This window comes from Chaetodon auriga, chromosome 6 (genome assembly GCF_051107435.1).
Source record: "Chaetodon auriga isolate fChaAug3 chromosome 6, fChaAug3.hap1, whole genome shotgun sequence".
In the NCBI taxonomy this organism is placed as follows: Eukaryota; Metazoa; Chordata; class Actinopteri; order Chaetodontiformes; family Chaetodontidae; genus Chaetodon; species Chaetodon auriga.
In genome coordinates this window covers 26,984,164-27,005,723 of record NC_135079.1, presented here as the reverse complement: position 1 = coordinate 27,005,723, position 21,560 = coordinate 26,984,164, and the positions used below count along the sequence as shown (strand labels likewise).

General features: G+C 39.7%; 1 protein-coding gene across 1 annotated transcript in view; it reads left to right on the top strand.

Annotated features, from left to right (window-relative positions):
• The window catches only part of n4bp1 (nedd4 binding protein 1), a 36,650-nt gene extending 23,889 nt beyond the window's left edge, over positions 1-12,761 (top strand). The window contains exons 8-12 of the mRNA XM_076733052.1: positions 6,733-6,863; positions 7,304-7,400; positions 8,015-8,122; positions 10,138-10,239; positions 10,449-12,761. Coding sequence (XP_076589167.1) covers positions 6,733-6,863; positions 7,304-7,400; positions 8,015-8,122; positions 10,138-10,239; positions 10,449-10,824 — 814 coding nt within the window. The 3' untranslated portion in view covers positions 10,825-12,761. The remainder of the gene's footprint in view (positions 1-6,732; positions 6,864-7,303; positions 7,401-8,014; positions 8,123-10,137; positions 10,240-10,448) is intronic.
• Positions 12,762-21,560: the final 8,799 nt, after the last annotated feature.

Here is a 21,560-nt window from a genome sequence, read left to right as displayed (position 1 = left end):
ATAAGTAAACTTTGCACATCATTACCATGTGGAATTGATTGAAAACTGGGCTAGCTCTTAACCTGTTTAGAAAGCAGTATCAGAACCTGGATATTTACAGAAGTGGATGTCTATCAGTAGACTGAGGGAAATAGTCAACAGCGGAAGCTCTAGTTTGTGACGGGCCACAAGACAGGTGTAGATCATCAGGTCCTCTGAACATTATAACGACAAAGTACCAGGTCAAAGTTGATAAAAGTGCATCAGTGGGAATCACAGCACATTACAGCAACTCAGATGCAGCATTTACCACTGGGTTGTGTGTAAAGACAGAGTTGTAGCTCCTTTGATAACAATTAGATTTTCACACCTGTAGTACATGCACCACAAGCTTTCCCATCAACATGACCATTATCTGTAGTTAAGATCACACACACACACACACACTCATTACTTTTGGGTGAGTGTGACTGACAGCAAAAAACAGTTGTAACAGTATGATATTGCCGAGTCTGGGTGTATTATAGGGATGTTTTTGAGAAGACCTTTTCAAATAAAAATTTTGTGTTTGGAGTTTCTGTTTTATCCAGACAGTGTGTAGCAAAGAGGAACTTTGCTGTTGTTTTATTTTACAAGGAAGGATGGAGTGCACTTGCTGCTGATGTGTCATCACAGTGTTCAACCCAGATTTCCTTGTTCTGACATCTCACTTTTACAATCACTTCCTTTAAAATTGTATATCACCCCCCCCCCCCCCCCCCCCCCCCCCCCCACACACACACACACACACACACACACACACACACACCACCACCACCACCACAACACTCCCCTTCCTCTACTCTGTAAGAATACAGAATAGAATGTAATATTGAAAACATTCTCATGGATCTGTAAATTAAATTGTTTGTAGTGGGGTTTTTTTTTCCAGTTTATTCTTGAAAACAAAAGCCACAATCAATTGATGATGATGATGATGATTGTGTCCCTAATACAGGTTTTAGGATGAAGATATGTCGTGATCCTGAAAGAGTTTATTAGGTTATGTAAACTTATTTACAGTTTCCACCATGATTTTACTAGTTGCCTAATCCCTTCATGCTCTGGTGTCATTCATGGAACAGCCCTGTGTGTGTGTGTGTGTGTGTGTGTGTGTGTGTGTGTGTGTGTGTGTTCACAATGTAAACCAATGTAAATTTTAGGGTGAAGACTGGCTGGGGTTACGGCTAGGTTCTAGGTTACAGTAAGGTTAGGGTTACACAAGTAGTGGTTAAGGTTATGGTTCGGGCAAATTTCAAGGAAATTAATGTAGGTCTACGTAATGTCCCCAAAAGAGATGACAACCTAACGTGTGTGTATCTGACTGTTGATCTGCGTGTGTGTGTGTTTGTGTGTGAGACTGTTGATCTGCATGTGTGTTCTCTGCCTTATGTTTGTGTGTCTGTGCTTGTAATGCCATGTTACAGAAAATATTTTGTAATCAGTTACATGTACTGTGCAAGTACCAGGAAAGTGAGTCTGGTCAGACCCTTGAGCCTGGGCAAAGTCAAACTACATAATGGAATCTTTCTATTGACACACAACTCCTCTCTTGTTTCCAGGAAGAGAAATTCAGTCCACCCACATTTATAAACAAAAAAAAGAAAGATTGTTCCTCGTGTTGTGATATGGATTCATGTGCATTCTGCTTTTCAAACTCATTCAGCTGTAGCTTGATCAGCTGCAAACACCATAACTTTCACTTATTATCTTTTTTGTTTGTTTATTTGTTTGTTTGTTTTGTTTGGGCTAGACCTATGTTTGCTTTGCGTCTCTGCTTTCCCACAGCTCATGTGAGGCCAAATTGCTGATAAAGATATGTAACCTAGTTCACAGGGAAGTTAGCAGTAGATGCATAACTTACAGAAATTCACATGACAAGGAAACAAGAAGAATAAATAGAAACTCCTTCATAAGGTTAACAATTTGAACATTTTAGAACAGTTTTATTTCTCTTAGGAGGTCAGTTTGCAAAATAGTCTGACTCACAACTTACCAGTAAACATGTCAAGTGGACAGCTCAGTCTTAGCCATACTTGCAATGAAAATGTGGAACTCTAGCTAAGAAAACAGGGTATTGTGGTAGCCATGTTTTTGTTTACATAACTCTTCTTCATGTACTGCACTTGTACTTTAAGATTTCCCCTCAAAATAATCTGATTTACATTTTCCTCAACATGAAAATGTTGGTTCAGTGGTTATCACAGTAATAAAGACAGATGTCTGCTCTGTGTATCCTGACGTCATGATCAATGTAAGGGTTTGGAGGTGTAGACTTTAGTTGAATACCTGAGGCCATCAAATAAATAACCGAAATACACTGATAAAAAAAAATAACATAAAAAAATATTTGAAAATAAATAATTTCCAAGGATGTAACTAGTGTATTGGGTCTGTGGCTTGTAGCAGCCCACTTCCTGCTCAGTGAGGCTGCCCACTCTCAGTGTGTTTTTCATCTCTGGTGGTATTTGTTTGTGTTGTTTTATGGTTTTCTGTCCTAGCTACCCTTTTGTTGTTCTACAGCTGTCAGACATGCACTTACAGACCATGCACGTCACTACCAACAATGTGAATGCTGTTTTGTGTGGGGTACCACAAAAATAATTTCCAGGTTTGTCATTATGTCTGTTGCTAGGGAGGCCATTGAGACCAGATTAGCAGTCACTGCTGTCCTGCTAATATTTGAAATATTTTTGCACCATTGAGATATGATTAGATTTCAGTGTTCACAGCATTGCCTTATTTGACAAATTCTCTCTCTCTCTCTCTCTCTCTCTCTCTCTCTCTCTCTCTCTCTCTCTCTCTCTCAATCTGAGGGGACTGTACCTTATTGCAATCAGTCATATTTTTATTTATTTATTTTTATTATTTTAAATGTTATTGTTATTCCATTGCTCAAAGTTGTACTGAAGCATATACCTTATATACGTGAAAATGTCACAGGTGGTATAGACACTTTATTAGGTGCATCTTGGTAGTACCGGGTTGGACCCCCTTCTGCCTTCAGAACTGCGTTAATTATTCATGGAATACTTTCAACAAGGTGTTGGAAACATTCCTCAGAGATTTTGGTCCATATTGACATGATAGCATCACACAGTTGCTTAAGATTTGTTGGCTGCACATGCACGATGCGAATCTCCCGTTCCACCACAACCCCAGGGTGTGGTGTTTAAATGATGCTCGATTGGTACTGAGGGACCCAAAGTGTGCCAAGAAAATATCCCCCACACCAATACACCACCACCACCAGCCTGAGCCTTTGATGCAAGGCAGGATGGATCAGTGCTTTCATGTTGTTTGTGCCAAATTCTGACTCTACCACCTGAATGCCACAGCTGAAATCAAGACTTATCAGACCAGGCAATGTTTTTCTATCTTCTATTGTACAATTTTGGTGAGCCTGTGCAAATTGTAGCCTGTTCTTAGCTGACAGGAGTGGCACCCGGTGTGGTCGTCTGCTGCTGTAGCCCATCTGCTTCAAGGTGTTGTGCTCTCAGAGATGGTCTTCTGCATACCTTGATTGTAATGAGTGGTCATTTGAGTTACTGGTCCTTTCTATCATCTCCACCATTCTCCTCTGATCTCTTACATCAACAAGGCATTTTCGTCCACACAGCTGCCGCTCACTGGATTTTTTCTATTTTTCTGACCATTCTCTCTTAACCGTAGAGATGGTTGTGTGTGAAAATCCCAGTAGATTAGCAGTTTTTGAAATACTTAGACCAGCCCGTCTGGCACCAACAACCATGCCACGTTCAAAGTCACATAAATCCCCTTTCTTCCCCATTCTGATGCTCGGTTTGAACTTCAGCAAGTTGTCTTGACCACATCTACATGCCTAAATGCATTGAGTTGCTGCCATGTGATTGGCTGATTTGTGTTAACAAGCAATTGAACAGGTGTACCTAATAAAGTGGCCAGTGAGTATATATACTGTATGTATAATAGCTAAGATACTGCGCAGAACCCTCACACTCCCAGGACCAGCCCCCACCATGGGGGAAAAGGAAATAACAAATAAAATAGGGCGTTAAAAATAGGGGTTATTTGCTTAGCTGTATTTACCATGTATATGCAGATAGGAACAAGCCTTTTACCATGTCATAAGTAGAGGTAGATGAAAACCCTTCTAAAAGAAATGAAAAAATGAAATATTTAGTGATATAATTAGTTGAATTGAACTTTAATTAAATGAGTTGACTAATTTAATGAGAATGAATGAAAATAGAGTGATTAAAAGTCCTCAATTAGCATGCTCAATCAAGTTACATTTCACATGATAATAGCTAATTAACAAAAACTAGCAGATGTTAAGTTATAAACTGTGTTCTTTGCTGTAGGCTGTTATCTGCTGGTTAATCAAGAAATATGAAATATATTCATTCCAGTAATACTGTACAATCAAGTTTTGACTGAAAGCCTGCAGTCTCTTAGCTCAGACAGTGCAGTAGTGTTGGCAGTATGTGGGCTGCCCATGTGATGGGAGAAAACACTGTGCATGCATAAGGTTTTAATTTTACTGAATTTCTTAATGAATGGGATGTTGGCAAATTATCTGCACATGTGATGGAAGAGTGCACTGCTGAATGCAGTGAATGTTTACAGTTACATAAAAAAAAACTGTACCTTTAACAAACCATGCCATAAGACTATTGTTAAGCTAATGTTTAGTGTCAGGTGATAGCCGTGCTGTCCTGATGGTCTAGTGGTGTAGACACATGCCTTTTAACACAAAGGTCACCTCAAATCCAGCTTGGCACAAAGGTGAATGATCACCTGTTTCTATCTATCTGTTCTTAACTTTTGTGGTTTAAAAGTTGACATTCCACATCTTGTGCTGCTTTGTAAATTGCAAAGTCAAATTCCCAATTTCCTGTGACAATAGCTTTAATATTGTTTTTCTCTGCTAAAAGTCTCAGTTTTTTAAAATTTGGCATTTTCTAAAAATGGACTATATATGCTTTGCAGCTGAAAAATGATATTTTAATGTCACCTCTGCTTTGTCTTAAATTAATCCTTACACTGCGTATATTGTGCAAGCCCGGGCTTAACATAATGTAAATTGATGTCTAACTCCACCACTCTTTGTCACTTTGTCCTCCTTGGCGTCAGTTGGGGCTGCATTTTCAAGTCCAAGTAGTGATCATGGAAATTTAACCACAAGTTTTCTGCCCATGTTTTTGTCATCAAATTTGACACAAAAAGGAAAAGTTGTAAAGCAATAACTTCCTCTGGGTTCACGAAGTAATGTTATATCTTTCCAACTCTGTGCTGCTCTCAACGCTTCAGGCACATAGGCCCTTGGGCTGTCAACAAATATTCTAAATTCAATTTATACTTGAATTGTAAAAAATCCATACATTTGAATGTGAAAATGAATATTTGAACGTGACAGAAAAGCAGCACCGCTGCAGCAGCTGCTTTGAGCATTGTATGGCAGACAGGAGTCACAAAACCAGTTTCTATTGTCCAGTAATTACTGTTTTTTACTGGGAAAATCTGTTGAGGTCGGACATATTTAAGTCTGTGTAGATGTGTAAAGGTAATTGTGAAGATATTCCAGCTCCATGTGCTGTTTCCCCCACTGCCTCTTTGATGTCCACCCTCTATCTTACTCCTCTCCTGATTCAGCGAACTGAGAATTCATTTCAACCAATCCAGAATTAGTTATGATTGTTGGAGTGGTGAAAAGATAAACAAAGAAGGTTGAGTTTTGTTTTCTGTCACGTTTGAAATGTGTTTTAGCGATATAATGGCTGTTTCTGATTAAAGAAAGCTGATCTTTTAACAAAAATGTATCTCTGTAGGGATCTTTTCCACGATGTTGTCAAACACATCAAAACAGTCTGAGACACTCAGTGGACGTACATTGACAGTGTAAAAACAGGGGGATTAAATTGCAGCATGTTTCATGCCTGCCGGCTGCAGCATTCTTTTTCAATACTGAAAGAAAATACTGTAGATCTTTTAAAAGACATTTGTTAAGATAATATACAAATAGTATGTCTCTTGTTGTCTTAGTTGTCCCTCTTATGGACATAATGCACATAAATAGACATTCGAATGGTTCAAACCTATACATTTTTTTAGAGGTAATATTCAAATGTCATTTTTGGCCAATTTTGACCGTGCTAGTAGGCCTGCAGGTTGGACTAGCATTGCCTTCATGGGCCACCAAGTGTACAAGGGAGGCTTGGACACTGTTAATACCACTGTTTATACCTGCCAGCAGTTTTTTTTGTTTTGTTTTGTTTTTATTCTTTTTTGCTTTTTTTACTTTATTTGCCAATATGAGAGCCAATGTAATACCAGTGCTCTTTTTTTATCCAAATTTAAAATCTGCATACCTCACTGCATGAAACTCGTAGGAGTTGTTTCTGTGTAAAGTAATATAAAGCCAGAGATTGCTGTGGCACTACAAGCTGAGTTGGTGCCCCCCTAAGATTTAATGAAGGTAACTGATAGTGGAAACACTAAATTTTTGTAGTGACATTGATGAAGTAACAGTTGTTAGTGTGGCTTAGTCATATAATAGCAGAAACTCAATGAATCTGCTTGATAGGATCAGTAAAGCCACTGATACTAATCCATTTACTTGAAACAATTTTGTTGGTCATGGCAGTGACGATACAAACTGTAGCGTCAAACAGTCCTGATTTGTCTGCATGTCTCCTGACTGTGTCCCTCCCTTTTTCATCCCCATCTCTCCAGTCATGGCCTTCATCGCTTCTTTTCCTGTCGAGGAATAGCACTGGCTGTAGAGACATTTTGGAGACGGGGCCACAGGGAGATCACAGTATTTGTCCCTCAGTGGCGTCAGAAGAGAGACCGACTCACAACAGGTATGCGTGTGCAGTGTTCAAGGAATAGAATAATGATGTTTTTCACAGTTTTGGCTCTTTAGCTCATGCTAAAACCGGATTTAGCAGTTCAAAGGTCTGACTTTCAGCCTTCAGGGTGTTTGTGTGTGTGTGTGTAAAGAGAGTATAGAGCTTTTTATACACACTGTATATGGGGTCCAATTAGTGCTGAAATCAGCACTATAACCTCATAGTCATAACCTATTTCATTTCAAATTCAGTGTTAAGGTACATCCGTCCTAATATATACCAAATATATTTGCATTTCAGGAGTCCTGGTAATGAAAACTAGAACATTTTAAACCATTGAACCAACAAATCTGTATGCATGCAATGCACTGTATGCTAACCAATGTGTGATTGTTTTCTCTTTCCATTTTACTGTCATATAATATCAATGTAATTGGCTTTATTTATCACAGAGCAACACTTTCTAAACCAGCTAGAAGACCTGAGACTGCTCTCCTTCACTCCCTCCAGAGAGGTCTGTGGCCAGAGGATATCCTCACATGATGACAGGTACACACACATACAGTTTTACACCTTTGATTATACCAGATACTTTTCACAAGGGTGTCCACCAACCTTGAATTCTTTATATCTAAACAGTGGCAAGAAGGCAGACACAGGGGAAACACATGCTTCCTTAGAGCCAGGGTTGAACTACTCTGTTATCTCTGGCCATTTTGGTTCCACTATGAACTTATCTCTTCCTATACAAATATTTCACCCCACCCATCACCAACTACAATCATACTTTATTTTAATAATAAACGTGAGTAAGTTCAATCACCAGAGGACAGATCCAACAGAGGTCTGGTAAAAGTGGTGTATTAGGATTTAAAATACTGCAATGCTCTGTTGTGTGATGTTGGGGAGATGTTTGGGCCAGATTGTGAATTGTGAAAATCTGACCCCTCAGCATTTGAAAGCAACTATATCTGTCCTCACAGAGGTCATTTTGTGTCAGGGGTTAGTAAAAATAACCAACTTAAAAGCTCATCCTGACTCAGCTCACAAGGTGTTCCACTACCAGTGGATTTCCCTCTGTGGGCTGTAGCAGCTGAGCTTCTGACCATGAAACTCAGGGAAAATTCTGAGCATCTAATCCACACTCTCTCTCTTTCTGGCAGGTTCCTGCTCCACTTAGCAGAAAAAACAGATGGGGTCATTGTAACAAATGACAACCTGAGGGACTTTGTCAACACCTCTGATACCTGGCGCAAGATCATTCAAGAGAGGTGATTGTGTGTTTTGTCTACACAGCTCAGTCAGTCATTCATTTACCTGTTCCCTTCCCCAGTGTGACACTGGACAGTCCTGCAAGGCAGGCTGTCAGCTGGATGACACATGCTAAGGATGTAGTTTTTATTCACTCTAAGTGTATTTACATTTTCCAACAATGTTGTAGTGCTTAAGGGGAAGAACAAATCTGAAAAGCAACATGTGGGAAAAAAAGTTGCAGAAGAATCAGAATTAACTGTGTGTATATAATACTATATAATAATAACAAGAAGATTGATTTTTATTTTATTCAAAATTAAATTATCACCCAGAACCAAAAAACTATAAAAAGATCTCACATTTTTAAGATTACAAACAGATACAATTACAGCTATGTTTTGTAGGTTCATTTTGATTTTACATACATTGTTTTCATTTCGAAGAATTTCGTTTTACTTGTTGTTGCAACTCATAACAACTTCATTTGATAAATGTGTGTCTTTATTTTTCTAGATGAATTACTTTGAAGAGATTTAGTAACCAGGTCTTTGTACTGTTCACTTACATATACTATATTCTGATAAAATCCTTTGGTTAACAGAATAGCGTCTTAACTTGAGTAAAAGTCATGAAGAAAGTTTGGATTTTTGTCTTTCAAAACTTTCTTGATTAGAAACTTCTCCCTCTTCCACACCAGACACAAGCATTAATACAAAGAGTAAGGGGAGACTTTGGTAGTTGTCTGTTAGGATGTGTCACAAACTCCAGCCTTATTTACACAGGAAACAAGCATCTGCCCAGCTCCTCTGGTTCAATCTGTGTGTCACCCACGTGACACTAAAGGCTGGTTGTTCCCATTAACAGACTGCAACTCTTTCTCATGTTGTGTTAGACTCTGAAGGATAATGTGCAGACAGACAGTGGTATGACACTGACACTGTCTTACTGACACTTAGTGTGACTTACTGTCATTCCACCAGGATCTCATGGTGGTTGTTTTGGGATTTTTGATTGAAGCTTTTCTGAGAAATTGCAATGCATTGTGCAGGTTTTTGTACAGTATGTTAATTTGCTGTGGGATCATGTGTAAAATTACAACTGTAGAAAGAAAAGAATAGCATTCATGTTTAGTTACCCAGTGAGATAAATGCTTTATGGTTTTGCTAAAATGTGAATTGATAGGGCTGTTGCTGCTCGAGATTGGTGCAATATACTTCTTGGGAGTAAGTGCTGCCTGACAAAACACAGAAATACTGTACATCACAGCTTCACAAACATATTACTCAAAAGTCCACATCTGATTTTTGTTCAAGGTCAGAGGTCTGGAGTGATTGGCGATAACAAAATAATATTTAATCCAGTAGTTAACATCACATCTCTTGCAACTGGGCCTTCACAAAACAGAGACAAGCGAGACTCAGACAGTTAGTCCATATTTATTTCTGATTCAGACATATTCTTACTACTACATTCACACTTGTAGGAATTGTGTGCTAGAGAAAATGGGACACACACTGTAATTGTGATTTAGGAGCTGAACATTAATGTGTGAACCCTGCAGCAACAACACACAAAACAACACTCACCAAACGTTGTAAATGGTAGGAAAATAAGCCACTTTAAAACCACATTCATCTGGGGACAGGATCGCTGTTAATGATCTCCAGCTACACTGTATAAAAAAAAATAGTAAAACTGAGTTTGAAATGGAAAACTTTCTAACATATTGTAGCCTATTTATAACCTCCTCAACTAGATTTGTCTAACTGCCAGAATTTCTCTAAGCAGACACTGTGGGGCCTCACCAAAGAAAATCAATTTATTTATTTAGGCCTGTTATTTTTGCATATGTTCACTTTCTTACAAAATTAATGTAAGTTTTATGGGTTAGGTTTAGGGTTAGGGTTAGTCTATATGGGTGTGAACAACTTCTAAAGAAGGTAAAATCCATGATGATAACTAGATACTGAAGTTGAAAATCTCAGACCTCCACCAAGGAGACAATTTATTTCTTTTTATTTTTCCCTAATAGGCTGCTTCAGTTTACTTTTGTGGAGGACCACTTCATGATCCCTGATGACCCTCTGGGGAGAAATGGACCTCATCTTGACATGTTCCTGCGTAAGGACAACAGGTATGTTTTGCCAACAGATGTGTGTGTGGTTCAGGCCCAGAGGAAACCTCTAAAATCTGTCATTTTTATTGGAATGACTTGCATTTATACTCATGGCTTAATAATCGAACTATTGTTGGGGCTTGTGTTAAAGTAAATGTTGCCTGTTGCACATGTTCTCCATCACATCCTTTCACCCTGTCCTCCCTCTCTCTGTTTCTCCCTGTCAGGAAGGTTCCAGTCACCCCTCCCCCCCTGAGACCTCCAGACTTCCGTCCATCCTCCCAGCAGCAGCAGCCAGTTTACGTCCAGGCCCTCCACTCGGCTCCTTGGACTCCTGACTCCACGCCCCAGCCCCCTCCCACCCTAATGCCCCACCCTACTGCACACTGGCCCCACTCTGGTCCTCCCGAATGGCATCCGCCCCGCCGTTCACCTTCTCCTTCGCCCTCACCCCCTCCCCAGCGGTCACCGGGAGAGACATCAGAGTTGAAACAGAAGTTGTACGACATCTTCCCTGACCAGAAGCAACGAATCGACCGCATCCTCAGTGACAACCCGTACATGAGAGACCTGAATGCTCTGTCTGGGCTGCTGCTGGGATAAAAAACTGGCACCGCAGACAGACATGCAAGAATATACACATTAGCATAAAGATAATTTATTTCCTCCAGCCTGGAGGACACAGAAAGTTTGTTTGAAGTATTATTTTACATTAAGACTGATCATCAAACTCGCTGCTGTTGGCAAAAAGTTTTGAGTTGTTTTTTTCTGATTTCTTTTTCTGTTCCTCCTCATTTGCTCTCAAAGGTGAACAATGCTGGTGTGTACAGAAGCAGAATGTTAACCAAAGGGCCATATTTGTCAACCAGCAATGTCTATATTGATCAGTTGGTAACAGACCAGTCCAGATGTTCTTCGAATGTAGTACTGGGAGAAATTATTTCAGAGCGCAGCACATGATGTGTTTCCTCTCCAAAACCTTTGTTTACCATCAAACGCTTAACATCTCTGAATAATCAAGCCATCTACAATTTGTAACATTGACAGCCTTTACTTATATTTCTTTTTAGTTTTTCAACACATTAGTTATAAACTTGTTATGTCCTGGAACAGAGCGAATTCATGGTTTATCAGGCTGTACCAGCAGTTTGGAGTCATTCAACATCAACAGGGAGTGTACAGTACCACAAATTTTTTGTTTGTTTGTTTTTTGTTTTCACTCCATTTTCTTTACAGTGTGCTGTTCAGAAAGCATGATAAGATCATTATCTTTAGCATCATAAAATCGCCATTAGTGATGATTAAAGTTGGACAAACATCCCAAAAAGCCATGTTTGGATAGTAGACGCAACTTTAATTTCCGCTTTGTGACAACCAGATTAAAGAAACTCCTTTAGGCACGTATATGGCCAGAAATATTGGCATTCATTTCAGATTATTGCCTGTCTGAATCCAGATGATGTTCTTTCCAAAATGTTAAAATAATAACAGCTAACACACTAAAAGGTGTTTTTTTTAAAGGGACCATTCTTTTTCAGACAGAAATCTTATTTTTTGAATGTTCATATTAATATTGAATTACTTGAGAATGGAATTGTTTGGGCAGAAATTGGCTCAATGATCACAAGGAAATTCTAATGACTTTGAGTATCATCAATATGATATTCGACCCCTTTTTCTGTCATTAGACACATGCTGTGTGTAGCTTCTCATATGTGGTTTAATAACTGATGTCTGAAAAGCTGTGGAAGAACTCAGGTGCTTAAAGTGAATATGCTGCTCTGATAGTCTGTGAGGAAAATTTGAAGTCTGGTTGAATCTGTTCCAGCATCAGTTGTTCCAGTTAGATACACTGCTTGACGGTGTTTACAGGAGGATGCAGTCATTAGTTCTACATTAGCATTTTGTTCTGAGATGAGTTGTGAGTTATCTGCCTCAGTCCAGCAATACATATGTCAGTTCATCTGGCGTTGGATGGAAACACTACAAGAGTTTGGATTTATCCTTTGTTGATTGAGTTGAATGGCCCAGTTACATTTTAAATCACACAACATATGTTTCCTCACCAAAAAACCTTGCTAAGACAACACTTACTTAAGTTACATTTGCAATTAGTGTAGATAAATTTAATGCACTGAAAGTAAGTGATGCTGTAGTAAAACAAGGTTTCATTGATAAATCTTCAGAAAGCTTTTTTTTTTTTTTTTTTACCCCTCATACACCAAGAGAGTGTGGGCCGCAGCTTACATATTTGATGTGTACCTAAGTTTTGTAATATATAAACACTTTATTTCCTTGTAATAAAAGAATACCTGCACAAAAACTTTACAAGGTGTCAAGAAATAAGTTTTGTTCGTATTTGCTCTGTTGTTGTTGTTCGGATTACTGAAGGATTTTTGTTTCTCTTTTGTTGTATTATAATTCACTTGTGTATATTGATTTCTTTTTTGTAAATAGGCATTTTTGGCTACGGTGCACATATGGTTTTATGTATGTGAAAAAAATTAATAAAAGTGGCAGTCCCCATAAAACTTTGTTCACATGGCTGTACAGTGCTTACTGTTAATTCCCCTGCACTCTCATCTATTCAGTTTAAGTTAGTTCTATTTGTATATAACCAAGTCACAACAGAAGTAGTCTCAGAAAACCTTCCACATGCAGGTCAGGACCATTCTCTTAATCTACACTGACCCAGAAATCCCCCCATGAGCAAGCACTTGGTGACGGTGGCAAGGAAAAACTTCCTCATGCTTTCTCCGTTCTTCTATTGCTCATTGAAATAATCTTTCAGAGGCGACATTATTGTGATGACCAAAAGTTTACCATTGAAATAAAAATTTTGACATTTTGACTTTGACTGATAGCAATGTAGATGTTTGCACAATGGCTTCAGATTGTGTGTGGTGTTTTGAAGAACTCCTTTTGAAAAACTTATTTGTCACTGGTCTCCAGGTGAAACTCCTCACTGTCAGCTAACTACAGCAGCCTATGACCCTGTGTGTAATGGTGGCACCTTAGTCAGGCCAAAAGAGAGGTTAAGAGAAACAGGAACAAGAAAATAAATAAACAAAAACAATCACATTGTTACAAGATCATGCATCAGATATCCAGATATCCTTCTCTGCTCAACTAATCAGTGTTTAGTCTGAAGAATACAACAGATTTTACAAGTGTGCATAGTGTAAACTATAGTCACCCAGACTGTTTCTCTTTATCCCTACATGTTCACAGATGCAGTATATGCTTTGGCCTTTAACTACATCCCAAGCCACAGTGCTGTAGCAGGTTTACCTTTGCCAAGCTGTGTGTAAGCTACGCGCCCCCTACTGACATTATGCTATAACATGCTCTATACTGCTGCACTCGTGTGCACAAGTTTGGTATGCCCATGGCAAAGCTTGCCAATGGTTGTTTTTTGGCAATATCTTTGTCATTAAAATTTTTTATCATTTGATCTTCCATGTATTCCTCAAACAGGTTGTCTTTGACATGAGGCCATTTGGATTTGTATCTAATTGTTATATTTTTTAAGTAATTGCATTTTTTGTATCAGTACCATACTTTTCCATACTTGGGGTCAAAAATGACCCCAAGCATTTTCTATGGAATTTCAAAGTTTAACCCTAGGAACCTTTGATTTTTATCAACTGTGACTGTCAGGTATACATTTACTGTCAGTCCACACATCCTATGCCAGCAGTCTCACCACCCTGAAGGTTATTTTTACACAGCAGCATACCTGTAAGTGTTATCATCATTTTTATACCTCATAATGTATGTGCTGTTATAAAATATGAACTTATTTTCCACATCCATGAATTTTGTGCGATAGTGTTGTGTTATCATCATCAAATTACTACTTTGTAGTTAGCTACACTCGCTAACTGAGCTAACACTAAGCAAACTAAGCAAACTAAGCTAACACTAGGTAACTAAGCTAGCAAACATCATTGCATTTGTTGTGTAGAGAAACAGACTCTTACTATGATATTTATAGCTTCCTGTAGTAAAATCTAACCCATTAGATGGCCTATTATACTATTATTGATTACTTAATGACATCATAAGTGTGTGTGCGTGCACATGTATGTGTATGTGTGTGCATGTACTTATGCAGCTACATATTGATTCATAGTTTTGTGTGCCAGTCAAAAAAATCTTCTTTTATGTTCTCATCTAGAGTATCATGGCTGCTAGGATGCCTGCAAAGATTTCTTGGGACCTTGCCATAGAAATGATACTGGAAGATGATGAACCCATCATGGGGTTTGACTCAGGATCTGACAGGCCATCTAGACATGCAGGGTCACAAAGAGATCAACGATTGTGCCATGGTTTTACCATCTCTGAGATTTTGGCTGTGACCTCAAAGCTACATTGAAAAATGACATTTAAAAAAACTCAACATGGATCTTCAATGTTTATAGTCAACTAGACTATGAAATGGACAACTGTCTATTAAACTCTGACATGCACAAGCGTTCAATTACAATAATGTAACAACAAGCACAAAACACAGTTAGTTATTGTACTTTGAGTTTACAGCCCTGTTAATCCTGTCAGTCCCCACCATAAGAAAGATGTCACCAGTGCACACCCAGCTTTATGTGGTTATGATTGGTGTTTAAATACAGCGTAGATGTGTGTCGCGAGTGACCTTCAAAAGGCCTTTGACACGGTTCAGTACGATATACTTTTGAACAAACTCAAAGCTCTGGGATTTTCCCATTCATCTCTTCAGTGGGTGAGGTCATACCTGGTTGACAGAGAACAGGTGGTGGATGTGAAAGAGACCTTGTCCTCACCACTTAAATTAACTTGTGGAGTTCCCCAGGGGAAGATTTTGGGTCCTCTCTTTTTTTTGTTATATGTTAATGACATGCAGCCAGCCATAGATTGTAATTTGTTTTTACTTGCAGATGACTCAGCAAGTCTAGTCTCTCATAAAAAGAAATCAGAGGTGGAAATGCTGCTTAGTTTAGAACTCCTCAACCTCAGTGCTTGGTTAATGGACGACAAGCTGTCTCCACCTTGGCAAGACAGAGTCCATTCTTTTTGGGTTCAGAGATAGACTGTAAAAGTCTTTGGGGTTTAGGGTAGTCGTAGGGGATGCTGAAATTACTTCCAAGGAAGTGGTCACTTACTTGGGGTGTATAATAGACAATAAATTAACAGGAGAGTTTATGGCCCAACTAGTCATCTCAAGGTAAGCCAAAGGACTAAGTTCCTGGTAAGAATATCCAGCCTCTTAGATACAAACACCTTGAAACCCCTTGCCAATGCTCTTGTTCAGTGCCATTTTGACTATGCCTGTACATCTTGGTACACTGGCACTACTAAAGGCCTCAAAGACAAACTACAGATCCATCAAGATAAACTCATCAGAGTGGTCCTCAAACTCCATCCTAGAACTCATCTCTTTCCTGACCATTTCTCCAATCTTAGATGGTTCAGAGAGACTCTCAACTGATACTGGGTTTAGTTTATAAGATAAGAAATAACCTGGCACCCAAGTATTTGACCAATCATTTTACTAAAATTAGTGACTCACACAATTATTCCACCAGGGGGAGTTCCACCGATTACAGGCTCTGCCGGTTTAAGAACTGTTTGGCAAAGTTTTCTTTCCTATACTCAGCAGCTGTCTTGTGGAATGGCTTGCCTGCCAACCTGTTTGTTTGTCTTGTTTTTACTTGCTTGATTTCATTGTTAGTTGACCCCTCTTCTCTTTTGTCCTCAGTGTTTTTAGTATATGTAACTTGTTACTCTCTTTCCATCTTTATGGACCACAATGGACACAAGCCTTTTGGCTTTATTGTGTTATTATCCTTTTGAACACTTCTTGCTGAATGTTGTTCAATAAAGTTTTCAATTACAGTGAAAGGACTAAGGCTAAGACTAAACATATTGAACACTTTTGGCCTAGTTGGTATAACAAAAGGTTTGAAAACACATACACTAACTAATAATAATGGAAGTGCCTGAACCAGAGCCTATTCCTCGCCACTGTTGCCAAGTGCTTGCTCATCAGGGAATTGTTGAATTGTTGGGTCTCTGTAGATACTTTTATCTACAGAGACCCAGTTTGGCCTGTACCAGCTCTATATTGAAAGTGTCCTGAGGCAACTTCTGCTGTGATTTGACACTATACAAATAAAATTGAATTGAATTGAACTGAAAGTGTTAGGAGGCCCTATAATATTGTTAAAGCATTCATAAAGCTTTTACATTGTTTTACATAACATGAACCCTGTATTTGACTCCGTCTCTATTTTCCTCACACACTGCTTCGCCATCAGATTTGAATCATCCTGAAAAGCGATGGTCATGTGCTTTGATACCACAGCAGGTCTGAGTCACTTCTGCAGATTATTCACTAGAGGTCATTGTGCATTAAGCTATGACCACTAGAACTTTTGTCTTCACCAGATCCCTCATATACAGTACTAGTCAAAAGTTTAGACACACCTTCTGATTCAATGGTTTGTCTTTGTTTTTTGTTTTTCTTCATTGTAGATTAATACTGAAGACATCCAAACTATGAAGGAACATGGAACGATGTAGTAAACAAAAAAGCGCTAAACAAACCAGAATATGTTTTGTATTTTAGATTCTTCAAAGTAGCCACCATTTGCTTTGATGACAGCTTTGCACACTCTTGGCATGCTCTCAATCAGCCTCATGAGGTAGTCACCTGGAATGGTTTTCCAACAGTCTTGAAGGAGTTCCCAGAGTTGCTGAGCACATGTTGGCTGCTTTGCCTTCCCTCTGTGGTCCTGAAAGTGATGGAGTGCTGAGAGTGATGGAGTGCTGCGCAGCTCTCCATCGCTCTCTTTCTTGGTCAGATAGACCTAACATAGCCTGGAGGTGTGTTTGATGTCATTGTCCTGTTGAAAAACAATCAATGGTCCCACTAAGCGCAAACCAAATGGGATGGCATGTTGCTGCAGAATGCCGTGGTAGCCATGCTGGTTAAGTGTGCACTGAATTTTGAAAAAAATCACCAACAGTGTCACCAGCAAAGCACCCCCACACCATCACACCTCCTCTTCCATGCTTCACAGAGGAACCATACATACAGTTGCAATCAAAGTTATTCAACCCCCATTGCATATTAGTCTTATTGGCAAAATATACAACTTTTCAGCTGTTTTCAATAAACAAAGTACACAAGAACAGTTGAAATAGTCTAATAAAACTAATATTACCATGGTTTTTATCCAAATTCAACACAAAATGCTACTTTTAATCACTACTGCTGTCTCAAAATTATTCAATCCCCTGTCTCAAGCACACCTGATGCAACTAATCAAAATTACCCAACCCCCTGTTTCAAGCACACTTCAGCTGTGTCCCAATTCAGGGGCTGCATCCTTCGGAGGATGGATTTGAAGGCCGATTACGTCATAACGCTGCGCGAAGGCTGTCCCAATTCGTCCAAATTCGAAGGATCCTCCAAATGCAGCCGACAAATGCGTCCTCCTTTTCCCTGTATTTGGAGGATGCGTCGCTACTATCCTTCTCGGCCTCCCATATCCCAAGATGCTTTGCACACCGATTGGTTTTTTAATAATAGCGACCTGTTGATATGAGGAGCTCAGTTAACAGTTAGCCTTATTAAAACCCTTCACTTACAAATGTTACAAGCTCGCATGTCAACTAATATCTTATTTTGGGTGAATACTCGATTGTGATTGGCTGCAGGGTGTCCGTTAAAAAGTGTTGTAGGACACCTACAAAAAAGTTCCGGTCAAATAGCCTGATTGTTCTAAATTGTTGCGCTGGCTCAAACGCTAGTTGGTAACTGTGGCAACAGAAACTCAGAACATACGTTATTTCACAGTTTATTTAACACAACGGCAAGACAGTAGACAACATGAGTGATTTTATAGTTTCCTTTAACCACATTTAATGATCAGAGTGAATGGTGGATAATATTTCTTGCAATAAAAATGATTTAGGAAACTATCTGTGGACTTTGAGTCGTTGAAACAAAATTTGGCATCATCCTCTGGACACACACAAGCTGTAAGAGGTGCACTTGCCCTCTGAAATGATACTTTGTATCACGTAACATAACGTTAAGCAATCATGTCACTTCCCTCCACTGATTAGGTCTAATATAACAGTTGCGCCGACCGAACTGCAGGTTCTGTGGCCAGAGCCGGTTACCTTGGCAACGCGTCACAACGAACGATATTAAATAGTCCACTCAGCCGCTTCTTGTTAAAAACTTACGATTTTAATGGTAAAAAAACAACATTAACGTATTAATAATTGATTTAATATTTATTTCTTTCGTAAGTGACCATGGTATAAGCGGGATAATGCCCTTCGAGGTGTCCATTATCAGAAATGAATGGACGACGCGGAGGCGTGAACCGTCGGACGCGAAGCTGTGAAGATATTCACATCAGGTGAATTTGTAAGTTGTATAATAGGCTACATTTCGCGCCTCTTACAAGGGATAGGAGCTGTACGGGCGCATTTCTGCACCCCGTACGTGTGTTTTTCCCGGGTTAGGAGGGAAGAAGTTATGACGTCGTGACGCAATCAGGACACGCTCCGAAGGCTAGACCGTCTCATTTACCGATAGTTGATGTGGCCGACGGAGGATCCTCCGCAGGACCCAGCCTCCAGAGACCGCGTAGGCTGGGTCCTCCGAAGGATGCAGCCCCTGAATTGGGACACACCTTTAGTGCAACTAATCAAGGGCTTCATTAGTTCAGGTATGCTTGAGATAGAACACATAAATACCTGGACTGGCTTGGAGTTTGGTGAGATTGACATTTGATTGCATGTTAGAACTATGGCTAAGTCAAAAGAATTATGCAAAAAGTTCAGAGAAGAGATCATTGCCTTGCACAAACAAGGAAAGGGATAAAAAATGATAGCAAAAGCTCTCAATGTTCCTAGGGATACATTTGGAAGCATAGTTCGCAAGTTCAAAGTTAAAGGAACAGTGGCTACACAACCTGGCCGCGTGGCAGAAAGAGGAAACTATCAGCGGCTGCCACCAGATTCCTGAGGAGGCAAGTGGTCAAAAACCCTGGAGTGACTGCAAGACACCTGCAGCAAGACTTGTTGGCAGCAGACACTGAGGTTCCAGTTTGCACAGTAAGGCGCATACTAAACACTGAAGGGCTCCATGCCCGGACTCCAGGACGTACACCACTACTGACCCAAAAGCACAAGAAAATTCGGCTGCAATATGCTCAGAACCATATAAATAAGCCACAGAAGTCTTGGAATTCTATTCTGTGGAGTGATGAAACAAAACTGGAACTTTCGGGCCTATGAAACAGTCGTATGTCTGGAGAAAGAAGAATGAAGCATATGCTGAAAAGAACACCCTGCCTACAGTGAAGCATGGCGGTGGCTCAGTGATGCTCTGGGGCTGCTTTGCTGCTTCTGGCAATGGAAATCTGCAGCATGCGGAGGGCACGATGGATTCAGTCAAGTATCAAGAAATCTTAGGAAAAAACGTCATGCCATCTGTGAGGAAGCTGAAGCTCTGGTGTCATTGGACCTTCCAACAGGACAATGATCCCAAGCATAACTCAAAGTCCACCAAGGCTTGGTTTCAGAAGAAGAAATGGAAGATTCTAGAGTGGCCGTCACAGTTGCCTGACTTCAAACTCATCGAAAATCTCTGGTTGGATTTGAAGAAGGTGGTTGCAAAATGCACACCCAAGAATATTACTGAACTGGAGGCCATTGCCCATGAGGAATGGGCTAAGATTCCCCAGGAAAGCTGTCAGAAGCTTGTGTCTGGCTATTCATCACGTTTGCAGCAGATCATAACAGCAAAAGGGTGCTCTACTAAGTATTGAAGATGCTTGTCATGAAGGGGTTGAATAATTTTGAGACTGCAGTAGTCATTAAAAGTAGCATTTTGCGTTGAATTTGGATCAAAACCCTTGTAATATTAGTTTCAATGAACTACTTAAACAGTTCTTGTGTAAGTTCTGCTGAGAAATTGTATATTTTGCTAATAAGCCTAATATGCAATGGGGGTTGAATAATTTTGATTGCAACTGTATAGAAACCATCGGCTCACTTTTTCTGCGCCTGCGCATGGCAGGTGGAGCCAAAAATCTCACATTTGGACTCATCAGACCAGAGGACAGATTTCCACTGGTCTAATGTCCATTCCTTGTGTTTCTTGGCCCTAGCAATTTGCTTCTTCTTGTTGTTCTTCCTCAGAATGGCTTCTTTGCAGCAGTGCAAACCATAAAGGCCTGATTCATGCAGTCTCCTCTGGACAGTTGATGTAGATATGTCTGCTACTTGAACTCTGTGAAGCATTTATGTGAGCTCTAATCTGACGTGCTGTTAATTTGCCATTTCTGAGGCTGGTAACTCTGATGAACTTTTCCTCTCCAGCAGAGGTAACTCTTGGTCTTCCTTTCCTGTGCTGGTCCTCATGAGAGCCAGTTTCATCATAGCATTTGATGGTCTTAGCGACTGCACTTGAGGATACGTTCAAAGTTCTTGAAATTTTCTGACCTTCATGTCAAAAGTAATGATGGACTGTCATTTCTCCTTACTTAGTTGAGTGGTTCTCGCCATAATATGGATTAGAACAGTAGTTAAATAGGGCTATTCACTGTATAGAACTTTGTACCAACCCTACCTCTGCACAACTCAACAGATGGTCTCACAGTATGTTTACACGTAGCTGGCTATTTTCATAAATGGACATTTCGCCCTCTCTGTTTTCAAAAATAAGCGCGTGCACACATGTCCATTTTCAGAAAACTTTTCGTGTACACTAACCCGTGTATTTATGCACTTCGGAGTGGGGGGGGGGGGGGTAGAAATTAACTCTTGACAAGGCACACCTGTTAACTGAAAACCATTCCAGGTGACTACCTCATGAAGCTGATTGAGAGCATGCCAAGAGTGTGCAAAGCTGTCATCAAAGCAAATGGTGGCTACTTTGAATAAGCTAAAATATAAAACATATTCTGGTTTGTTTAGCGCTTTATTGTTTACTACATCATTCCACGTGTGTTCCTTCATAGTTTGGATGTCTTCAGTATTAATCTACAATGAAGAAAATTAAAAAAAAAAAAAAAAAAAGAAAGAAAGAAAAACCATTGAATGAGAAGGTGTGTCTGGTACTGTACACCATCTGTGACCTCACTGTTGGCCAGAAAAAAGTATATAAATGTGGGCAGAGACACAGAACAGAACAGAGATAACTGATCAGCAGAAACATCAGCACACTGTTCATCATATCCCAGCAGGCATTTCAAAACAATGCGACTCTGTTTGCTCCCTCCAGGTTGAGAGACTAATCTTTAAAGAAAAAAAAAAAAACATGCAACAGGAGA